Source organism: Pseudonaja textilis, chromosome 3, assembly GCF_049901715.1.
Source record: "Pseudonaja textilis isolate UNSWEBS1 chromosome 3, rPseTex1.2, whole genome shotgun sequence".
In the NCBI taxonomy this organism is placed as follows: Eukaryota; Metazoa; Chordata; class Lepidosauria; order Squamata; family Elapidae; genus Pseudonaja; species Pseudonaja textilis.
This window is the reverse complement of record NC_141992.1, coordinates 20,466,426-20,484,679: the sequence shown is the minus strand read 5'-3', so window position 1 is coordinate 20,484,679 and position 18,254 is coordinate 20,466,426. Positions and strand designations below refer to the sequence as shown.

At 35.1% G+C, this 18,254-nt stretch overlaps 1 protein-coding gene across 4 annotated transcripts in view; it reads right to left on the bottom strand.

The window, feature by feature from the left end:
• Positions 1–1,332: 1,332 nt before the first annotated feature.
• Positions 1,333–18,254, bottom strand: part of ADNP (activity dependent neuroprotector homeobox) — a 58,647-nt gene continuing 41,725 nt past the window's right edge. For 2 of the 4 annotated variants that reach the window (XM_087928998.1, XM_087928999.1), the window contains 5 exons: positions 17,405–17,514; positions 17,071–17,137; positions 9,443–9,555; positions 6,622–6,714; positions 1,333–5,501 (listed from right to left, as the gene is read on the bottom strand). In XM_087928998.1, the coding sequence (XP_087785124.1) occupies positions 2,376–5,501; positions 6,622–6,714; positions 9,443–9,550 (3,327 nt within the window). In that variant the 5' untranslated portion in view covers positions 9,551–9,555; positions 17,071–17,137; positions 17,405–17,514 and the 3' untranslated portion in view covers positions 1,333–2,375. The remainder of the gene's footprint in view (positions 5,502–6,621; positions 6,715–9,442; positions 9,556–17,070; positions 17,138–17,404; positions 17,515–18,254) is intronic. The other 2 variants (XM_087928997.1, XM_087928996.1) reach the window with 1 other exon arrangement.

The following is an 18,254-nucleotide window of genomic DNA, read 5'->3' as shown; positions in this document are numbered from 1 at the left end:
CCCATGTATTCTTATAAAGAAAAATATGGGAGATTGTAAAAGTAAAGTCCCTTCAAGCCAATCTTTAATATATCTTGGAATTTCATGGACAAGCTATGTTGTTTTCTAAGCAACTATACATACATGATTTGTCATTATCTTCTGCCAATTCTTTTTCAGTTTTCTAATCTGCAGCTCTGGAATTCTGCTTACTAAGCCTTTTGGGGGCGGGGGGCACATTTGGGTAAGTGTTGCTCTACAACCAGGGGTGAATAGGTACAGCTTAATGTGTTTTGTAATGGGCCAGAACCATTATGACAGATATTTGGGTAGAATATCCATAACATACTTTCAATGAGCCAAACATAAATAGCAGATTGCCAACTTCTGGTGAATTGGATTTTGTGATCATTTGGTATCCAATTTATAATCTCCTAGAAACTGTAAGGTGAAGATTGCTACTTTACCATCGAGGTGTAATTTTTTTCTGCAATAATTCAAATGTAAAGTTACAGCATTAGCGGGATTTTTAAATTTTAACAAATCTTTCTTAAGTATTTTTACTGGAAATTAATGTAAATATTGTCAAGTTTACACCAGTACAGATTTAGCAATTTCCCCCCTCTGCTAGAACGTATAATAAATACATCCTTGACTCCAGCAGACTGCATCACAATGCAATAAACTAGGCATTTAAATATAAGCAAAATATTATGAAAAAAGGAAAACATGGTTTGAGAACTAGACAAATTAAAAAAAAAAGATCGTATAAAATGCTCTACAATTAAGTCTGCTACAGTAGAAACCTCATTACGACAAAAATACACATTGACAATACTGTTAAAACTTGTTATTTCCCCAACTCACCACCCTTCAATCCCATACACTGATGTGTGTAAAAACTCAAATAGCGTATCTGCAAATAATGGGTATGAGACACATTTAAATCCATTCACTGATTTACTACAAGGAGCAAATCTTAAGGACTGTCAACTTGCAAAAAAAGTACTTTTAAATATGATTTCAATAGGAGTGTTAAGCACATCTTTAAACTGTCATTGAAAACAACAGAATTTTAAAATGTTTGGATGTTTTATGCTGCATCTGCAAATCCATATACAGTACTGTAATTTTAATACATTTCTATCTGTTTGGTTCAGTAGATTATATATTAACACTAGCTTGCACATAGATAGTTTATGTTTGTTAATACAGAACTCTGTAGATAAACTTCATTTTCTCAAGGCATAAATTCTAGCATCTGAATTTTGTTTTCTTTCAACAAAAGCCATCACAATGACTTGGGAAACAGGTAATTCAGAATTTGTAATAAAAGCAAATATTTACATTAAGCACAATACAGCAATTTATTTAGATGTTTAAATGAATACAAAGGGGAAATAAAGATCACAAAATTATCCATACTACAACAATGTGTCATATATTAGATGGTATAAATGAATAACACCATGAGGTGTTAACTAAAGATAAAACTAAATATCCAAAAAAATGCAGCACTCATTTCCGTATGCTGCTTTTAACACAGTACAGTTTTATACAGATCTAAAAGGTGTCAAAATTAGTAGCTGCAAACTTGTTTCTTGCATGTGATTTTAGCTTAAAAGATTTCAGAAAATGTCTCTGAAATTCATAGTCATCAGTTATAATGTCAAGGATATTCAAGAACAAGAAAATTCTATAATACAGTAAGAGTCCAGATATATTTTATGTTGCTGGCCTCTTTGAGATTGTACAAGGTTATGTGCAAAAACTAAATCTGTCAAAATTCATACTATAGCAGTTTCAAGCTTTTTGCTAGGTAAACTAGATACAGCATTTATTACACAGCAGGGCAACACTAAAAAAAGGGGAAAAGAACCAAATCTATGATGGATACACAAGAACAATAGCATAAGCATCACTTGAGTAGGTCTAAAAGACTGTACAAATATACATTTCAACTATTCAGAATGATACATGAAAAAACAATTTTTCCCAGAGTCTACTATACACATTGAACTGGTAGCTCTTATGTTGGCCCTATAACTACCATGTGGAAAAGGTAATGTTTAAAAAGACATACAGCTGAACATATACAGTGAAATAAATGTTGAAAATGCCAATAAAATAAACCTTTTCTTCAGTGAACTGGGAGCTACCAGCATTATCAGTTTTCACATTAAGTTACTGTGCTCATCACAGCACATACTCTCAAGTGAGATTTGCCAACAGCATACTTTGAAATAAGTACTAGAATTGGCTTTGTAGCCACTAGCCAGATGACCTTGCACTCAAAAGGCAGTACCAGTTATAATGAACTTTAGAATTCATTGTAAATGAAAGTATTTAGACAGTTGTCAAGTGGGAGATATTGAGGTCATGGAGTTAACCAACTTTTATGCTTGCTGGCTACTCAGCTCTACCCCCGTTAGGCTGCTATGCATTGATTCTGTAACCCCATCAGTCACGTTGTCAAACTGGTCTCCATCCTCACTGTCAATTGTGCTATTTTGCCACTCCATCTGTGGATTTGACAACTTCTCATTAATTTCTGTTACATTTTTCCACTGTGACTGGTCCTTAGACCAAAACTCACCTATTTTTCCATAGGAACTATTCTTCCATTTTGAATGGTCTCCATCACCCTCAGAGACAACACATTTAGTTTCTGCACCTGGTTTACTATTAGCATCTTCACTTTGGGATGATTCATCAGTCCAAGTTTCAGGCTTCACTTCAGATGCATTATCTTCAAAGTCAGACGCCTGTTGAGAACCAGGTCCGCTTTCAGAGGCTGATACTGGATCTTTCCATTCAATAACATCATCCTGATCTTCTTGGTCACCTTCACTGTCTGAGCCATTAGCCGCCTGCTTTCCTGGTTCTGCTGCAGAGCAACTTTCCTGGATTTTTGAATCTCCTCCATTCTCTTTTTGGTCTGTTTTTTCTGGAGGCTCCAACACGGCTTCCAAGGGTGCCTCCTCAGATATGTTTTCATCTGTGTTTTCATTTATACTAATTATAGATGTTTTATGATCAGAAACAACTTCTACAAAAGGACTATTGCTTTCATTGAATTCATCTATATTTTCATAACTGTCTGAAGAACTTTCATTATCTTTACCTAAGGTTATTTTTTTATCAACCGTTTTACTAGCATTGACTCTAGAATTCTCTTCATCATGGTTTTCAAATAGCCATTCATCATCAAAATCCATTTCATGTTTCACTTTATTTAATTCTTTCATGTTGAATCCTAGCAAAACACCCATTTTAAACTTTTCACAATCTCTAACACATTTCTTCCTTTTGTTACTAAAATGTGAAGCAATATCAGATTTCCATAGCCAAAGACTGGCTGCTAACTTTTCAATTTCTCTTCGACCGGGATATGGTTGTTTATTGAAATACTTGGTGAGAAATGTTTTTCGGGCTTCATATGAATCATCTTCATGACCTTTGGGATCCAAAGCAAGTACTACAGGTTCTTCAGGCTTTTCCTCAAAAACCGAGGGTGAATCATCATCATCTATTTTTCTTTTCTTCAAAAGAGAAAATTCCATGTGTTCATAAGTACGTTTCACAGGTCCTGTACCTGGAGACGGATTTATCCGAGAGGGAATATTAGATTTGTCTTGACCATTTTGTGTCTTCCCCACACCTCTACAATGGACAAGGTGCAAAGTTATAGTTGAGGCAGTCATGTTACTAGTGTACACTCCAAGGCAATGAATACATTTATATGTGAGCTTTTTCTCTACGGGATGAACTGTTTGAATAACTTGGTGTCTCTCCCTTAAGTGATGCGCCAGTGCATCAGAGATGGGTCCTTTGAGGATGGAAAAACACAAAGGGCAAAGAGTTTTCCCCACATCTTTCTTATATGGAACTGCTGCTTGAGGCGAACTTTTGACAGGTAAATCTGTCTTCTCCTGAATTTTTGGCTGTGGTTTTGGAGGAACTGGAGGAGTATTTTGAGCATGATAAGCAACAGATTCAGCAGGGGCATCTCTCAAATTGTAGGTAGTTACAAGTAAGTGTATATTGGTGTGACTACCCTGCTGTAATGTCAAATCAAATGTTAAAGTGGAATCTGTTTTAGGTCCCATTTCTTCATCAATATGAACCATTCGCATATGAGCAGCCATCTTTTCAACATCATTAAAAGTGGAGCGACAGTAGGGACAGGACAGGCCATGAATTAACATGTGGTTAAGTAATGTATCAGTGGGCAAGTAGCGATTACAGTATAAACATTTGCTAGTAAAATTGTGTATTTTCATTATGTAGTTAGCAACCGCAGGCACCTTTTCAGCTTTGTGTTCTTTCTCAAAATGAACACTGTACACATTTTCTGGAAACAGCTCATTGCAGATTGTACAAATTTTCCATTTCTGCGTTGATGAAGTATTAACAGCAGAAGCGACAGCTGTAGCATTTGCTCCGAGGGGTTTGGATGTGGACTGCGCTAATCCTCTGGATGCTGCCTGAGATTGGGCTAATGGTGTTGATTTCAATGCACTGGATGAAAGTGTAGATGCGTTGGCAGATTGAAGAGAGTACCTTGCAGAAGTCTGTGGTCTTGGTTCTCCTCCAAGAGGGTACGGCCTCCCATTTCCACTGGGAGGATACTGTTTCAAGGATTGCTGGGATAGAGACACTGGGGAGCTACCAGTTAAACTTAGCCGTCCTGTATGACTAACATAACTTGGTGGTACAGATTTCACTCCATAGTTATTCTGCTGTAAGTGAACACCGGACATCATATTAACTCCTGAATTCAATGTAGGCTTTGGTATATTTAGTCGATTTATCATTTGCTGTGATGGAAGAGAACGAACATTTCCAGGAGACAGGGGTCCCAATCTCTGAGGAAGTCCCATAGGCTTTTTATCCTGGGGTTTTGGAGCAATCAACATCAAAGGTTTGGATCTTGGGACTACCACATTAGTGTGCCCTATCATTGCTGTCACCTGATATCCTATGCGCTCATGGTCTTCAATAACATGCTGTACTAAAGCTTCATATGATTTCGGCATAAAAAGGCATCGTTTGCAGTGAATCATACTCTCTTCTCGGGAACCAGAACTCAAGGATACAGCTCCATTGAGTGATTTTTCACTTGCTTTTGCTATATAAGGTGCAGCAACATGCTGAAAATGTTCCCTGTAAATGTGCTTTCTAACTATTTCGTAGAGAGGATCTCGGTAAGTGCACTTCTTACAGTAATAAACAGCTTGTTCTATACTGTCAGCCTGCTTAGGTTTAAGGCTATCGTGCTTGTTTTTATCTTTAAAAGTGCTGATGCCTCCACTTGGTGTGTTGGCATTGGGAGCATGAAATATTTTAATGTGCGTTTCCAAAGTCTTTTTGTCTGCATTGAAAGTACAGTAGGGGCAATTGAGAAGAATCCGGTTTTCGAAGTCTTCGCTATGAACATTCCGGAAATGACTTTTGTAAGCAGAAAAGAACTTTGAGGAAAATGGGCACGCACTGCAGCAAAATGGTTTTGTCCGATAGTCCTTTTAAAGAAAAAGAAAAAAAGTTAGTATCATAAAAAATTCATTTTAATATAGTTTAAATATCTTCTACTAAGCATTATTAAATTAGTAGGGTCATCATCCATTTAGCAGTTTTTCCTTATACTGGCAAAATCAGGCTAGGGTAATGGTTTGATATTATATGCCTCCCAGTCTTTTGGGATTAGGGCAGATAATAATTACTGTGAGATAAACAAATAAATAATTCACAGTTCTTCAGAGCTTCTCATGATAATGCTGAAACAATCTAGTGGACATTATCATTTTTTTAAAAAAGGAATTCACATTTCTAGTACTTCATGGAAATATGCATCAAAAACATATACCAGTATGAAGGAACAATTTACTATACTCATATTATCTACATGCATGCATTTCAAGCTTTGACATGTAAAATTAAAGCATCTGACTGCTTTTATATTTTATAATGGAAAGACTTCAAAATGTTTCACAATAGTTCTAAGTTCATGATGTTCCAAAAAGGCAAACAAGTAAATAATCTTCAACTGTCTTATACTGTCCTACGTATCCCTCAGTTTACTTTATTGACACTGATAATTAAATTCATTTTTTAAAGATTGAATATTCATCCTGATAAATCTACAAAGAAACATTTATATATTTACAGTATATTGATTATGTTTGAAGAGAGGTAACAGATTGCTTAGGTATTTCTATATATATACTCAGAATGAGCAACTAAATAAAACGGACAATTCAAACATTAAATTTTAAATCATTATTTGCAGTAACTATAAGTTTAGAATGCCAAACTATTATTTCAGTTTCCAAATTTGGCAATCAAATCATTTAGAACCACTAGAACCAATTTTTGTTATATGTGTTCATACTTTCACATTTTCAGTTGTTTCTCTGAAAGACAACTTCCGGATGGGAAGCAACGGCTGTAACTACAGTTTGTTAATGTATTCTCAGTTCTTCCACAAAACAAATTTAAATTACTGAACACTGAGTCTCATGGACTCAGGTTTATGGAAGTACAAATTAACATTGTGTTGTAAAGCAACAAACATTCGCTATGTTTTTTTTTAAAAAATTAATGGATTCAGATAAGGTATCTTTCACCCATTAATGTACTAACCTGATTTTTTGTAAGTGAAGGGTCCCATAATCCAACATCTTCCCATGTAGTGTTTTTCAAATAGAAATCATTGGGTTCAAACTGCTTAAAATCCTGAAAAGATGGAGAAAATGGCATGAACCATAAATAGAAATAACATACTATTAATTTTTGACTGGTTATTAATTTCATATCTAAATTCATAATCCAAAAACCAAGCAGTGCTCAGAGACCAAATCCAAAAGAATACAAGATAATTAACTAACTTCATTAAAGAAACCTAGGATTCAACCATTAATGAAAGAACGACACTTAAAACTCCTTCTAAAATGAATCTGGATTTAATTCAGTTGGTTTATCGCCCCCTCTTCCCCCGACCCTTTCCAGTATACTCTGAAGGCATGAAAGTCCTTAATAGATAGTCCTTGATTTACAACCAAAATTAGGATCTAAACTTCTGTAGCTAAATTAAGTGAGTTGCACTAGATTTTATTACTTTTTTCTTGCAGGGATTAAGCCAATCACATAGTAATTAATCTGGCTTCCCACGTTGACTTTGCTTGTTGAAAGGAAAGGTTGAAGATGACAATCAGGGAAACCCAGAATGATGCAACTGCCATAACTACCTGCTGATCACTAAGAGCCCTATTTACCGCAGGACCTCTGCTACAGTCGTAACTGTGAGTCACTTTTTGCAGTGCTGTCTTGACTTCAATCAGTTGTTCAATATTTGGGGCTACTGTATTTGCAAAAACAAATTATTTTCTGCACTACAAATCCTTTATTTTGTTATAGCATTAGTATCTGAGATTTTTTTTTTCATACCAGAAAGGAAAAAAAAATCTAAATCTAGACTAAGTAGCAATTGTACAAAAATGCTGTACAGGTAGTCCTCAACTTACAACAGTTCATTTAGTGACTGTTCAAAGTTAAAACAGTACTGAAAAGTGACTTTTGACTGTTTTTCACACTTGCAACCTTTGTAACATCCCTATTATCGTTTATCAAAATTCAGATGCTTGGCAATTGGTTTATACTTATGACTGTTGCTGTGTCCCAAGGTTATGTGATCACCTTCTGCAACCTTTGACAAGCCAAAACAATGGGGAACCAGATTCACCTAACAACCATATTACTAAATTATCAACTGCAATGATTCACTTAACACCTATGGCAAGAAAGGTAATAAAATGAGGCATAACTCACTTAAAAAATGTCGCACGTAACAACAAAAATTTAGGGCTCAACTGTGGTCGTAAGTCGAGGACTACCTGTAGTACTGGACCCAAAAGAGTAAAAGGGAATATGAGCAGGAAAGGTGCTTGTGCTACTCTTTTGGAGTATGCCTAGCAGAATAAAGCTTCCATATTGAACAGAGAAAGTACTTCCAACATTTGTTTTTCCATTTTGCAACTAAGAAATCCCTGTATCTTGTCGGCATAAAACTAAGAAAGCAGAAGGAAAAGTGACTAATATACAGTATACCAAGTGGGGAAAAAAACAGAGGAGTGTTTCATATGAAGATGAAGTTCATTTTCTGCCCAATAGACAATCAGCATTAGACTTTACTATCCCTTTTATACACTTGGTTTTTGAAAGATTTATCCCTTGAAGCATTTGCTCTGTCATCAATCATTCCGCACTCCTGAAACTTATATAAATACATATTGTCCATATTTATATTTCATTTACTTAAATCTACATTGTTAGTTTTATAGGAAAAATTCCCTTCAGTCATGTAATTGTAACCTTCAACTTATTAGTGTGAATACAAGGAAAGCATGATTCACATACTTTTGAAAAAGAGGAATTCTGTAGAGTCACACGTTAGGAGGCAACAAATGGATTTTCAATGCAAGCAGAGATGTTTAAGGCATTCTTTGAAAAGAATAGTGTACATTGCTGTTCTATTATAGTGGTTATTAATTATCTCAAAATATTACAGTATTTACCAAAGATAGTATGAATTAAGAATACAACACCAAATATTTATATTAAAACTTTGCGGGTCTATTCATGTTTACTCGAAGTATTTCTTTGAAAGGTTCCCATGGCAGATAGATACATGAGAGGTCCTTGGTGCTCTCTGAGCTGGTAGTTTTCTTGCAGGCATTTCATTACCCAAACTAGGTAATATCATTCGTGCTAGTCCTTGACTTTCAGTTTTTACGTAAGGAGGAAAGAACTGCATGGTAGGCATAAAACTAAAGAGCAAGTCTCAAGCCATGAATAATCTCTCGGCAATATCCAAATAACGCTGATCAAATGGCCACCATTGTCCCAAACAAGCAGTTATATATAGGTAGTCCTTGACTTATGATCACAACTGGGACCAAAATTTCCATTACTAAGCAAGGTGGTTATTAACTGAGTTGCATGTGTTCGAATCTGTTTACCATCTGTTTTGCCATGGCCATTATGAGTGAATCAGTGCAGTTCTTAAGCACCCAAATTCTGATCATGTAACCGTAGGGATGGTCTGATGGTCTGAGTGTGAGGTCACTTTTTTCAGTGCTATTGCAACTTCAAACAGCCACTAAACAAATAGTTGTAAGTTACTCCGCATCTCTTTTCATCAGGAAAAGAAACAGAGGACCCAAGTTCCTGTTCAATCATGGCATCAAGAAACAGCCCTGACAGCCACTCCGAATGCTACAGCTGCTAGAGGTTTTGGTTAGCAATTAAGGTCAAGTAAAAATTGTAAATCCTAGTTCAGTGGTGAAGGCTACAATCATTCAGATTCTAACAATAATCTTTCTTCTAAAAAACACCCCCCTACTTTCAACTGAATATATTACCAACATTAGAGTTTAACAAATGTTCCCTACAAAATGATACTTACTTCTATATGTTCTTTACAGTATTCCAAACCAATGTCACTTAATATCTTTTTCACAGTTTTCCGGGCTTTTCTTAAACTGCCAAGATTGTTGACAGGAAGCTGGAACATAGTTTCTAAGAGAAGGAAAATGAGAAACTAATTTAATGAAAATGTTTTATTCAAAATAGTTTAACTCAAAGTAACAAAAAACATTTGAGATCACTCTTCATCTTTTTTTTTACTATTATACACGGTGCATTCTTCTGGTTTCTAGGTAGTTTCACAAATCAAAAGAAAACATCATCATTATATTTTGCTTTGTAAAGATGAACCTGGAAGCTGATTGCGTTTAAAAATAAAAACATAAATACAAAAACAGAGATCATGATGCCTAGATTTGATCTGATATACTTCTGCAGAGAGAATTATCTTTCACACAGAATTTCATAAATCATAAGCCAAACTCGTAACAAAAGTGGAATTTTACACTTGAAGTATTTGTAATGAATATCTGTGATCATTAAATGCTAAATTAGATTTAAAAACTGAGAACTGTATAATTTTCCAATCTTTATCCCAATAGGTTTCTATCTCCCCTACAAAAGCAGAATGCTACCTTGACCTGGTTTAAGAGACCTACTATAGAAATAAAACATATTGGCTAAATATTGCTATTGAGAGACACTCAATAGTGCATACAACACCCTGTGGTTTCTTCAGAGGAAACTATCAGAGAGAGAATCCACTAGATGTCTATCTTGAGAACACTTTAGAATCATTAAACAACAATACTCGCTTTTTAAGAAGATATCCCTAAGACATTCTAACCAAGCAGCAACTACTGAAACTTTCAAAATTGAAATCAACTCCAGATTCTTCAGGTCCTATCTTGTTTATGTAATTCACAAATTAATAAATACATTCACGATTACAATGTTTCAAAGATTCTGCATTTTAACTTCATGTTCTTAATTTATAATTGAAATTTTAAAATCACTCTAAAACGGGTATCAAACTCGAGTTATCCCAGCGTCGTCACGTGACATATCGGGACTTTTTCCCCCTTCACTAAACCAGGCAGGGATGGGGCTAACATGTGACACATCCGGCCCATGGGCTGCAAGTTTTACACCCCTGCTCTAAAATGCCTATGCCTTCAGACATAGCAACTGCATTACTCTTTTACCATATTACCCAATTTTACACATGTGATTCTTAGTAACTGGTCATATTTTCATATCATTCTCCATATAGTCAAAACATGGCAGTTTCTGAATGTAATTTGAATTCTAAGCTGCCCAGAGTCATTTCCTGTGATGGGCAGGTATAGGAATTGAATGAATAAGTAAGTAAATAAACAAACAAGCTCACAAACAATATAAAAATACAGATGGAAGCAGAAAAAAATTGACTGCAAAAGTAAAGAGGGATTTTGGAGTCCTAGTAGTCAATCACTTAAATATGAGCCAGCAGTGTGCTTCAGCTGCCAAAAAAGCCAACACAGTTGTAGGCTGCAATAACAGAATCAAGATCACAACAAGTGTTAATGCCACTTTATAATGGCTTAGTAAGGCCACACTTGGAATGCTGCATCCTGTTTTGGTCGCTACAATATAAAAAAGATGTTAAGACTCTAAGAGTATTGTTGTGGCCTGTCGGCCTCTGGCCCCTCCAGCAGAAAAATAAGAGGAGGACACGGCGTGGGAATCAGGGTCAGCATTAGGGTAACCTGGGAGCTCCGAGGAAGAAGAGGGGATGGAGCTGGCAGAGAAAGAGACAGAAGAGAGCCTGGGCCTTCCGTCAGCCCTCAGATGGAGAGTCAACAGCCCCCAGGTTTGGAGGTGGTTGATGAAGAGGAGGAACAGCTGGATCCAGTGCCTGAAGCATGGTTGCGCAGAAGGCAGAGAACAGGAGAGCACTTGAAAGCTGTGGGCCAATCCTGGGGAAGGAAGAGCCACTGCTGCTAGCAAGGCCCCACCCTAGCTCTAAGGATAAAAGGCAGGGGGTGGAGATGAATAGGTATGGCAGAGAACTATTCATCTTCCGGCCAGATGGACTTGTTAGCCAGCAAGAGAAATGCTGCTGGCATTCCTAATAAAGGAATCTTCTGAGTTCACGTCAGAGGGTTTGTTGTGTTTGGGGAGCTGGGTCAGAACAAGAGCAGAGAAGAACAACGAAGATGATTAGGGGACTGGAGGCTAAAATATATAAAGAATGGAACTAGGTATGTCTAGTTTAATGAAAAGAAGAACTATGGGTGATATGATAGCAGTCTTCCAATATCTCAGGGGTTGCCACAAAGAAGAGGGAGTCAAGCTATTCTCCAAAGCATCTGAAGGCAGGACAAGAAGCAATGGATGGAAACTAATCAAGGAGAGAAGCAACCTAGAACTAAGGAGACATTTCCTGACAGTTAGAACAATTAATCAGTGGAACAACTTGCCTCCAGAAGTTGTGGGTGCTCCAACACTGGAGGTTTTTAAGGAGATTGCACAACCATTTGTCTGAAAGTGTTTCCTGCCTGAGCAGGAGGGTTGGACTAGAGGTCCTCCAATGTCTCTTTCCAACCCTGTATTCTGTTATAAAGGCAATCCTTTTATTTTATGCTTATGGCAGGAAATCAAATATTTTGAGACATATAAGTAAGAGACTGTCTATTACAAGTTAAAAACAATAAGCTCTCTCCCACTGCATAAATAAAATTAGTTTGATTCAAACCAAGAAGTGTTTTTAATAAAAAGTAACTTGGCTCAAGCCAGAAACATTTACTGAATAGAAGCAACTAATGGATCTTTATCTTAAGCTAATATTAATACCCTCCCTCACTTTTCCACCCAACTTAACAAAATGAAGCATTTATTCACAAATCACAGAAAAATAATTTCTTAATCTCTAGGATGCTGAATAGATAGCCCTAACCTAATATGCAACAATTTTTAATATAGGAAAAAAACCATTCAAGTACAAATCTGACAAACAACATAGCATTCTGACAGAAAACTGTGAAAACACATTAAGAATTTTTCACTGTGCAAAAAAAAAAATGCAAAGCACACTGATTCTTATGATGTATATAACATCATTCATGCTGTCATGAAGTCCGACTTTCACAGTTAAGTTACCCACCATAACTGACTGTAAAACAGGCAGCTGCAATAAGTAACAAAAGCTTCACTTGTAGCAAAATAGGCAGAACATACAATCAAGAACAGTAGCACAAATAATCTGCAAAGGATGGAGTTTTCAAAGCATGTATGGCCAACAGATTGGGATACTCTATAAATCTAATAAACAAGTAAATGCAAAGCATTTGTGTATAAGCAGTATTGTCTCTATTAAAGCTAAATCTCTGTCAAAGTGAGTTATATTGTCTTTGCAAAAAATGACAATTGTAATTTTAGGTTGCATCAAGAGAAGAACTTTTAAGCAATGTTCTGACAAAGTTGAAGTGATTTAGAGAATACAGGTAGTCCTCGACCTACAGCTGGTGACCTACGCTATGATGGACCACCCCAAAAAAGCATTTATGACTCAGTTCCGAAGTTCTAATGATCACTCCCCTGTGGTCATGTCACTGCATTTTTGGGTGGTTGTCAACTGACCCACATTTATGGGTGTTTGCAGTCACATGCCATTACTTTTGTCACAAACCAGCATTTACTTTTGGTTTTCATAAAACTAGTCAATAGCAAACTGATAGCGAACCATTGGTTCACTTAAAAACTGTGGCAATTTATCATAAAAGAATTGACCTGTGCAATTAGTGATGTTTATGTTAGAAATATAGCAGTCACCATGCTTAACAATTAAATAGTTTATCTATAAGAAACATGCTGGCTTTCACAAATTTAAATAGTCAATATAACATAAAAATATATCTGAAGAGCAATTATGGAAAGTCTCAGAAGCATTAAAATGTTCATGCTGTCACTAGTTCTCTTATTCTCATCTACAGCTTGGTATTTTTCTTTTGTTGTTGAAATGAATACTACCATCTAAAGTGAACTAAAATAAAGTAAAATACTACCATATAAATAACTGCTTTTATTTAAATTATAAATAAATAATTTTAAATGAGATAAATGCCTCAAAAAGTTATTGAAACCATTCTTTTTTAAAGTATAGTGCTTTTCTGCTTAAAATCTTAAACTTTAATGTATACCTTGAAAAGTTGAAGCAATTAACTTTCATTAGCCTTATAACCCCCTCCCAATATTTTACATAATACATTTCAATATAACTTTACAGTTTAACAATATTCTCAGTTGTGGCTTTGGTGAAAGACAGGAATCCGCGATCGTGCACGGTTTCTGCCTGGGCTCGCCACTGGAGCACCCCGAGCTGGCTGGTTTCGGGGCTAAGCCACCCCGTAGAGGTGGTGAAGAAGGGGGAGACTGCCAGCAGGGTCGAGGAGAGCCGTATCTCTCCTCCTCAGCTGGTCAAACTCCCTTTCCTGAAGGCAGTAGGAGCGGTGGTCAGAAATGGCCACCTCAAAGAAGTACTCAAACGGAAAAGAACGTGCAGGGGGAAGATAAGAAGTGAAAGTTTTGGCTGACCGGGCTAAGTTGAAAAAGCAATAACTAAGGTACCCTGGAAATTAAATTTTACACGAAATAACATCGCTCCCAAAGAAGAGTCAGAAGCAGCGAAAGAAAGTGAAAAGGGAAAGGTTTGCCTTTTTTTTTCTTCTCTCTCCTTCCTTATATTGACAAGAATAAGAAATTGGAAAAATCTGCTTTGGCATTAATATGCAATTAAGCTGAAAATATAACTAAATGCCAAAGGGACAATAAAGATTTCTGGACATTAAAAACTATTTCTTCTATAAGCTGGAAGGGAGAGAAAAAGAATAAGGGCAGGATCTGGAAGAGGGAGGAGACTGCCTGGACTTTAAAAGAATCTAAAGTTAAATTTCAACAAGACTTCTAAAAGATACATTTTAACTGAAACTTTGCAACTAAATAGTAACCCCAGGAAGAGAAAGTGGGGGGGGGGGGGAAGAGCAAAAAGAAACAGTTTGTGTGTATTTGGATTACTTACTGACTTTTGGATTTTTGGCTATTATATTTGAATGACTAAAATCAATCGGGTAGTTGTTTAAAAATTTCTACAATGGCATTACTCTTGGATGAATTGAAAATGGAACTTAAAAAGTACAAAGAAGATGCACAAGAAGGGAAGGGTTCCTTTGGCTTCATTTTTCAATTCTTAGAAATTGAGATTTGGAACTATGAGAAACAACAAGACTGCAAAACAAGAAGACTGGGACAAAGAAGAAGCCATCTTTAATGAACAAGTAACTCTAAGTGGGGAAGAAAAAGGAAAGGGGGGAAAGAGGATGGAGAATTTAAGATTTAAAAAAACAACCAAAGAAAAGAAAAATAATTCAAAAAATAAGTATAATACTGGAAAGCAACAGAAAAGGGGAATACAGAAGAGGGAAGTAGAGGTAGAGAGACAAAGGGGTAAAAGGGGGAGGGAGAAGAAGAGAGGAAAGAAGGGAAGGAAAAGAAGTTACAAAGGTCCGGAGCAAGATATAAAGAAACAGGACCTATTTAGAGATAATGGGTGAAAATCTAACTGAAAGGGGATTCTGTAAAGGTATATGAGATTGTGTTGTTATATTTGGAATAGAAATAATTTTAGAAAATTGGAAACAACATACGATTAGAATGGGGGATAGAATGGTTAGTGTAACTTAGTGAAATGTTTGTGAACAAAGTAAATGAAATAAAATAAATGAGAAAATTGAATTAGGAAGGAATGGGAACACATTAATTAGTCAATGTTTTATAAAATATAAGTGAAGAGCGGGGGAATTGATTATGGAAAGTTTATAATTTTTTTCCCATAGAAGTAGGATATTTAATTGAAAAGTAACGTGAAAAATCTTAAGACTTTAATGAATATTAATATTAATGATAGAATTGAATTGGAATGGAATGTTGTTTTAATTATATACATTTATAATCTTTTCTTTTTTTTTTAAAGAATACTGTGTGTAGTTTAAGAATGTACCAAGCAGAATCCAAATGGAACTTATGTATTATATTGAGTGTTATAACTTTAGGGGAAAAATATAAAGGCGTCATGCTCCAATCAGTAACTACAGGAGAAATTTTGTTTAATGAGAAAAGACAATAGACAATTGAAACAGGACAGACAAAAAAAATATAAATATAATGATTTGAATTGAGATGAAATAAATACAATAAAATTGAGGAAATTAAAAAAGGGGAGAAGCTATGTAGAAAATGTAAAATTGTAATAGGATATGAAATAGAATATAAAAATGAGCATGAACCTGAATTTGTGTCTGCACGAAGAAATGTAACCCAGGATTATGCTGCTTTCAAAAAAGATGTTTTAATTCTGTTTCTTTTTGTGAAAACTCAAATAAAATTTACAAACAAAAAACAATATTCTCAGTTGTTAATAATATAAAATTTCAGTATCAACCATCAACATTCATCTGGTTACTAGACCTGTAATTATACTCAGCACCATCGACTTAATAGCAATGAAGTTCATCCAAAATGATTCAAAACCATAATGACTTATTTACATATATTATGAAAAATCGGAAGTTTATAATTCACTTCTTTTAATTAACAATTAAATACAAATATTTAGTAATTTGATGCTGAAATGTAAACTGTATAAAATTATGTAATACAAAAACAGAAATTGTCATTTTCAAAAAATGTTGACTAAATTGTTTCATAATGTTCATTTTTATGTCTGGGCATATATGTGTGTGTGTTTACCTCTATGTTTATCTCTATATATATATCTATGAAGTTAAAGGCATTCAGAAATAAACTGATGTGATTTGGAGACCCAGTTCAAAGCTTCAGAAATAACACATTCTGAAAATATTTGAGAGGCATAAATCAGTACAATTCTATAGTGACAATGAATCGCTTAGTATATATTTCAGATGGCTAAATTGTGGATTTCTTTGTTGACTTTTTCTTTTCCATGAGCCCGATATCTATTTATTTTCTAGAAATGTTTTTTCATTACAGAATTTTAATTTTTATGAAATCTTTTTCCAGCTGTATGTTTCTCTCATTCTTTAATAACTAGGGCTCAACTGCTACATGCACTATTATCCTGATAAAGTAGAGTGAGAAGGACTGCCTCTCTACATCAGCTCTTTTGACAAGAATGGTTTCTGCAAAACCATAGCACATAAATATTTGAATATCGCTCCAAATATAGATAGTCTTCATTTACCAACTATTTATTTCAAATTATGATACTGAAAAAATAACCTTATGGCCCATTTATGATCCTTGCAATCTCTCAGTTATGTGATTGTCATTACAGTCAGTATGTGTATGTCCCCTGATGCAGACCAGAAAGGCTGGAGAGAAAGAGATTGCAAGTAATTTCTGTAGGCAGTCTTTCCCATTGCTGGCATGATTATATTGCTCTCAATGTGCAGAACAGCAAAAAAAACTTATTCTCTTGAAATCCAATTTCTCTGCTCTGCAAAGGGGTGGAAAGATCAGGGAAAGGAAGGTTTGGTTAAATCTCATATACTGTATCCCTATCAAAAATAGTCAAAACTACCAAGTCTCAAATGATTATGGCAAAAGAATTAAAGAGGAGAAAATGGGGAGACCGAAGGTATCATTGTTTACTCCTGTAATGTTGACCACTTTTTCCCCTTAAAAGGGACAGCAAAGGGGATTTTTCTTTTTCACATTTCTGTAAGAAATATTTCAATGGCTCAGTGACCAGTTAATACTGGAAGTGCAGACAGGGAAATGAGTGATACTGTAAAATCCATATGTAATTATATTACAAAAATGTTCATTTGATAATATGCAAAATGTACCAAGTTTCAGTTCATGGATCACAGACACAACAATACTCACAATTTTGTTTTGGAAATCATCCTCCTGAATCACTGACCTCTACCTTATCAAGTATCTAAGAATTCAAACCCAGATGTATAAAGAATCATATACCTACCCCTTTGTAGCTGTTGAAGGCAATGAATTCCTGGAGCCTTTCTATTCATGCAACTTCCTCTTCTGTAGCTTCTTAATCTTATGACTTCTGGTAGGAAGTAGCATTAATGCCTGTAGTAATGAATCAGAATGAAACATTGGTTTACCATCAAAAGGACTTTACATAAGAAGAGGAGGGGGGTGACATTTATCAAAGAGAATGATCCAACAGAACATGGGAACACTAGAAATAAGATCCATTTTATCGAATAAAAACTCAGCAGACATATTTTGAAATTAAATTATCTTCATTATAGACTAAAAAAAAGCTTAAGCAGCAGCTAATATAAAGGGGAGAAAACCAATGCCATTAGCTACTTGGGAAATAACTGGGTAACATTACATTATGATTGTATTTTATTAAGCTATGTTGAATCAATATTAATTATGAAAATAAAATTTTAAAGTTTTCATTCAAAAAGTAATCAATGTTATGGTAGATTTTCAAAAAAGAAAAAAGAAAATATAGAAACATAAATTAAATAATTGGATCAGTAGAATTAGATAATAAATAAGTAGAATAGAATAAGAAAGGATAGAAAATAGAATATCTAAGAAAGGATGGAAAGGAAGAACAAATAGGAACGAGCAGTATTTTGTAGTGGAAATGGTAAATTTTGCAAACATTAACATTAAGCAAATAAAATAATTGTGGCAATAGCGTGTGAACAAGTCAATGCAAGTGACTAGGTAGATCCAAGTTCATATCTATTTTTCACATTTGTGTCACTTCTTTATGTATGGCCTGTAGCACAATGTAGTATAACTGGCTCATATTTAGGTACCACTAATAGAAAAACCACATAAAATAA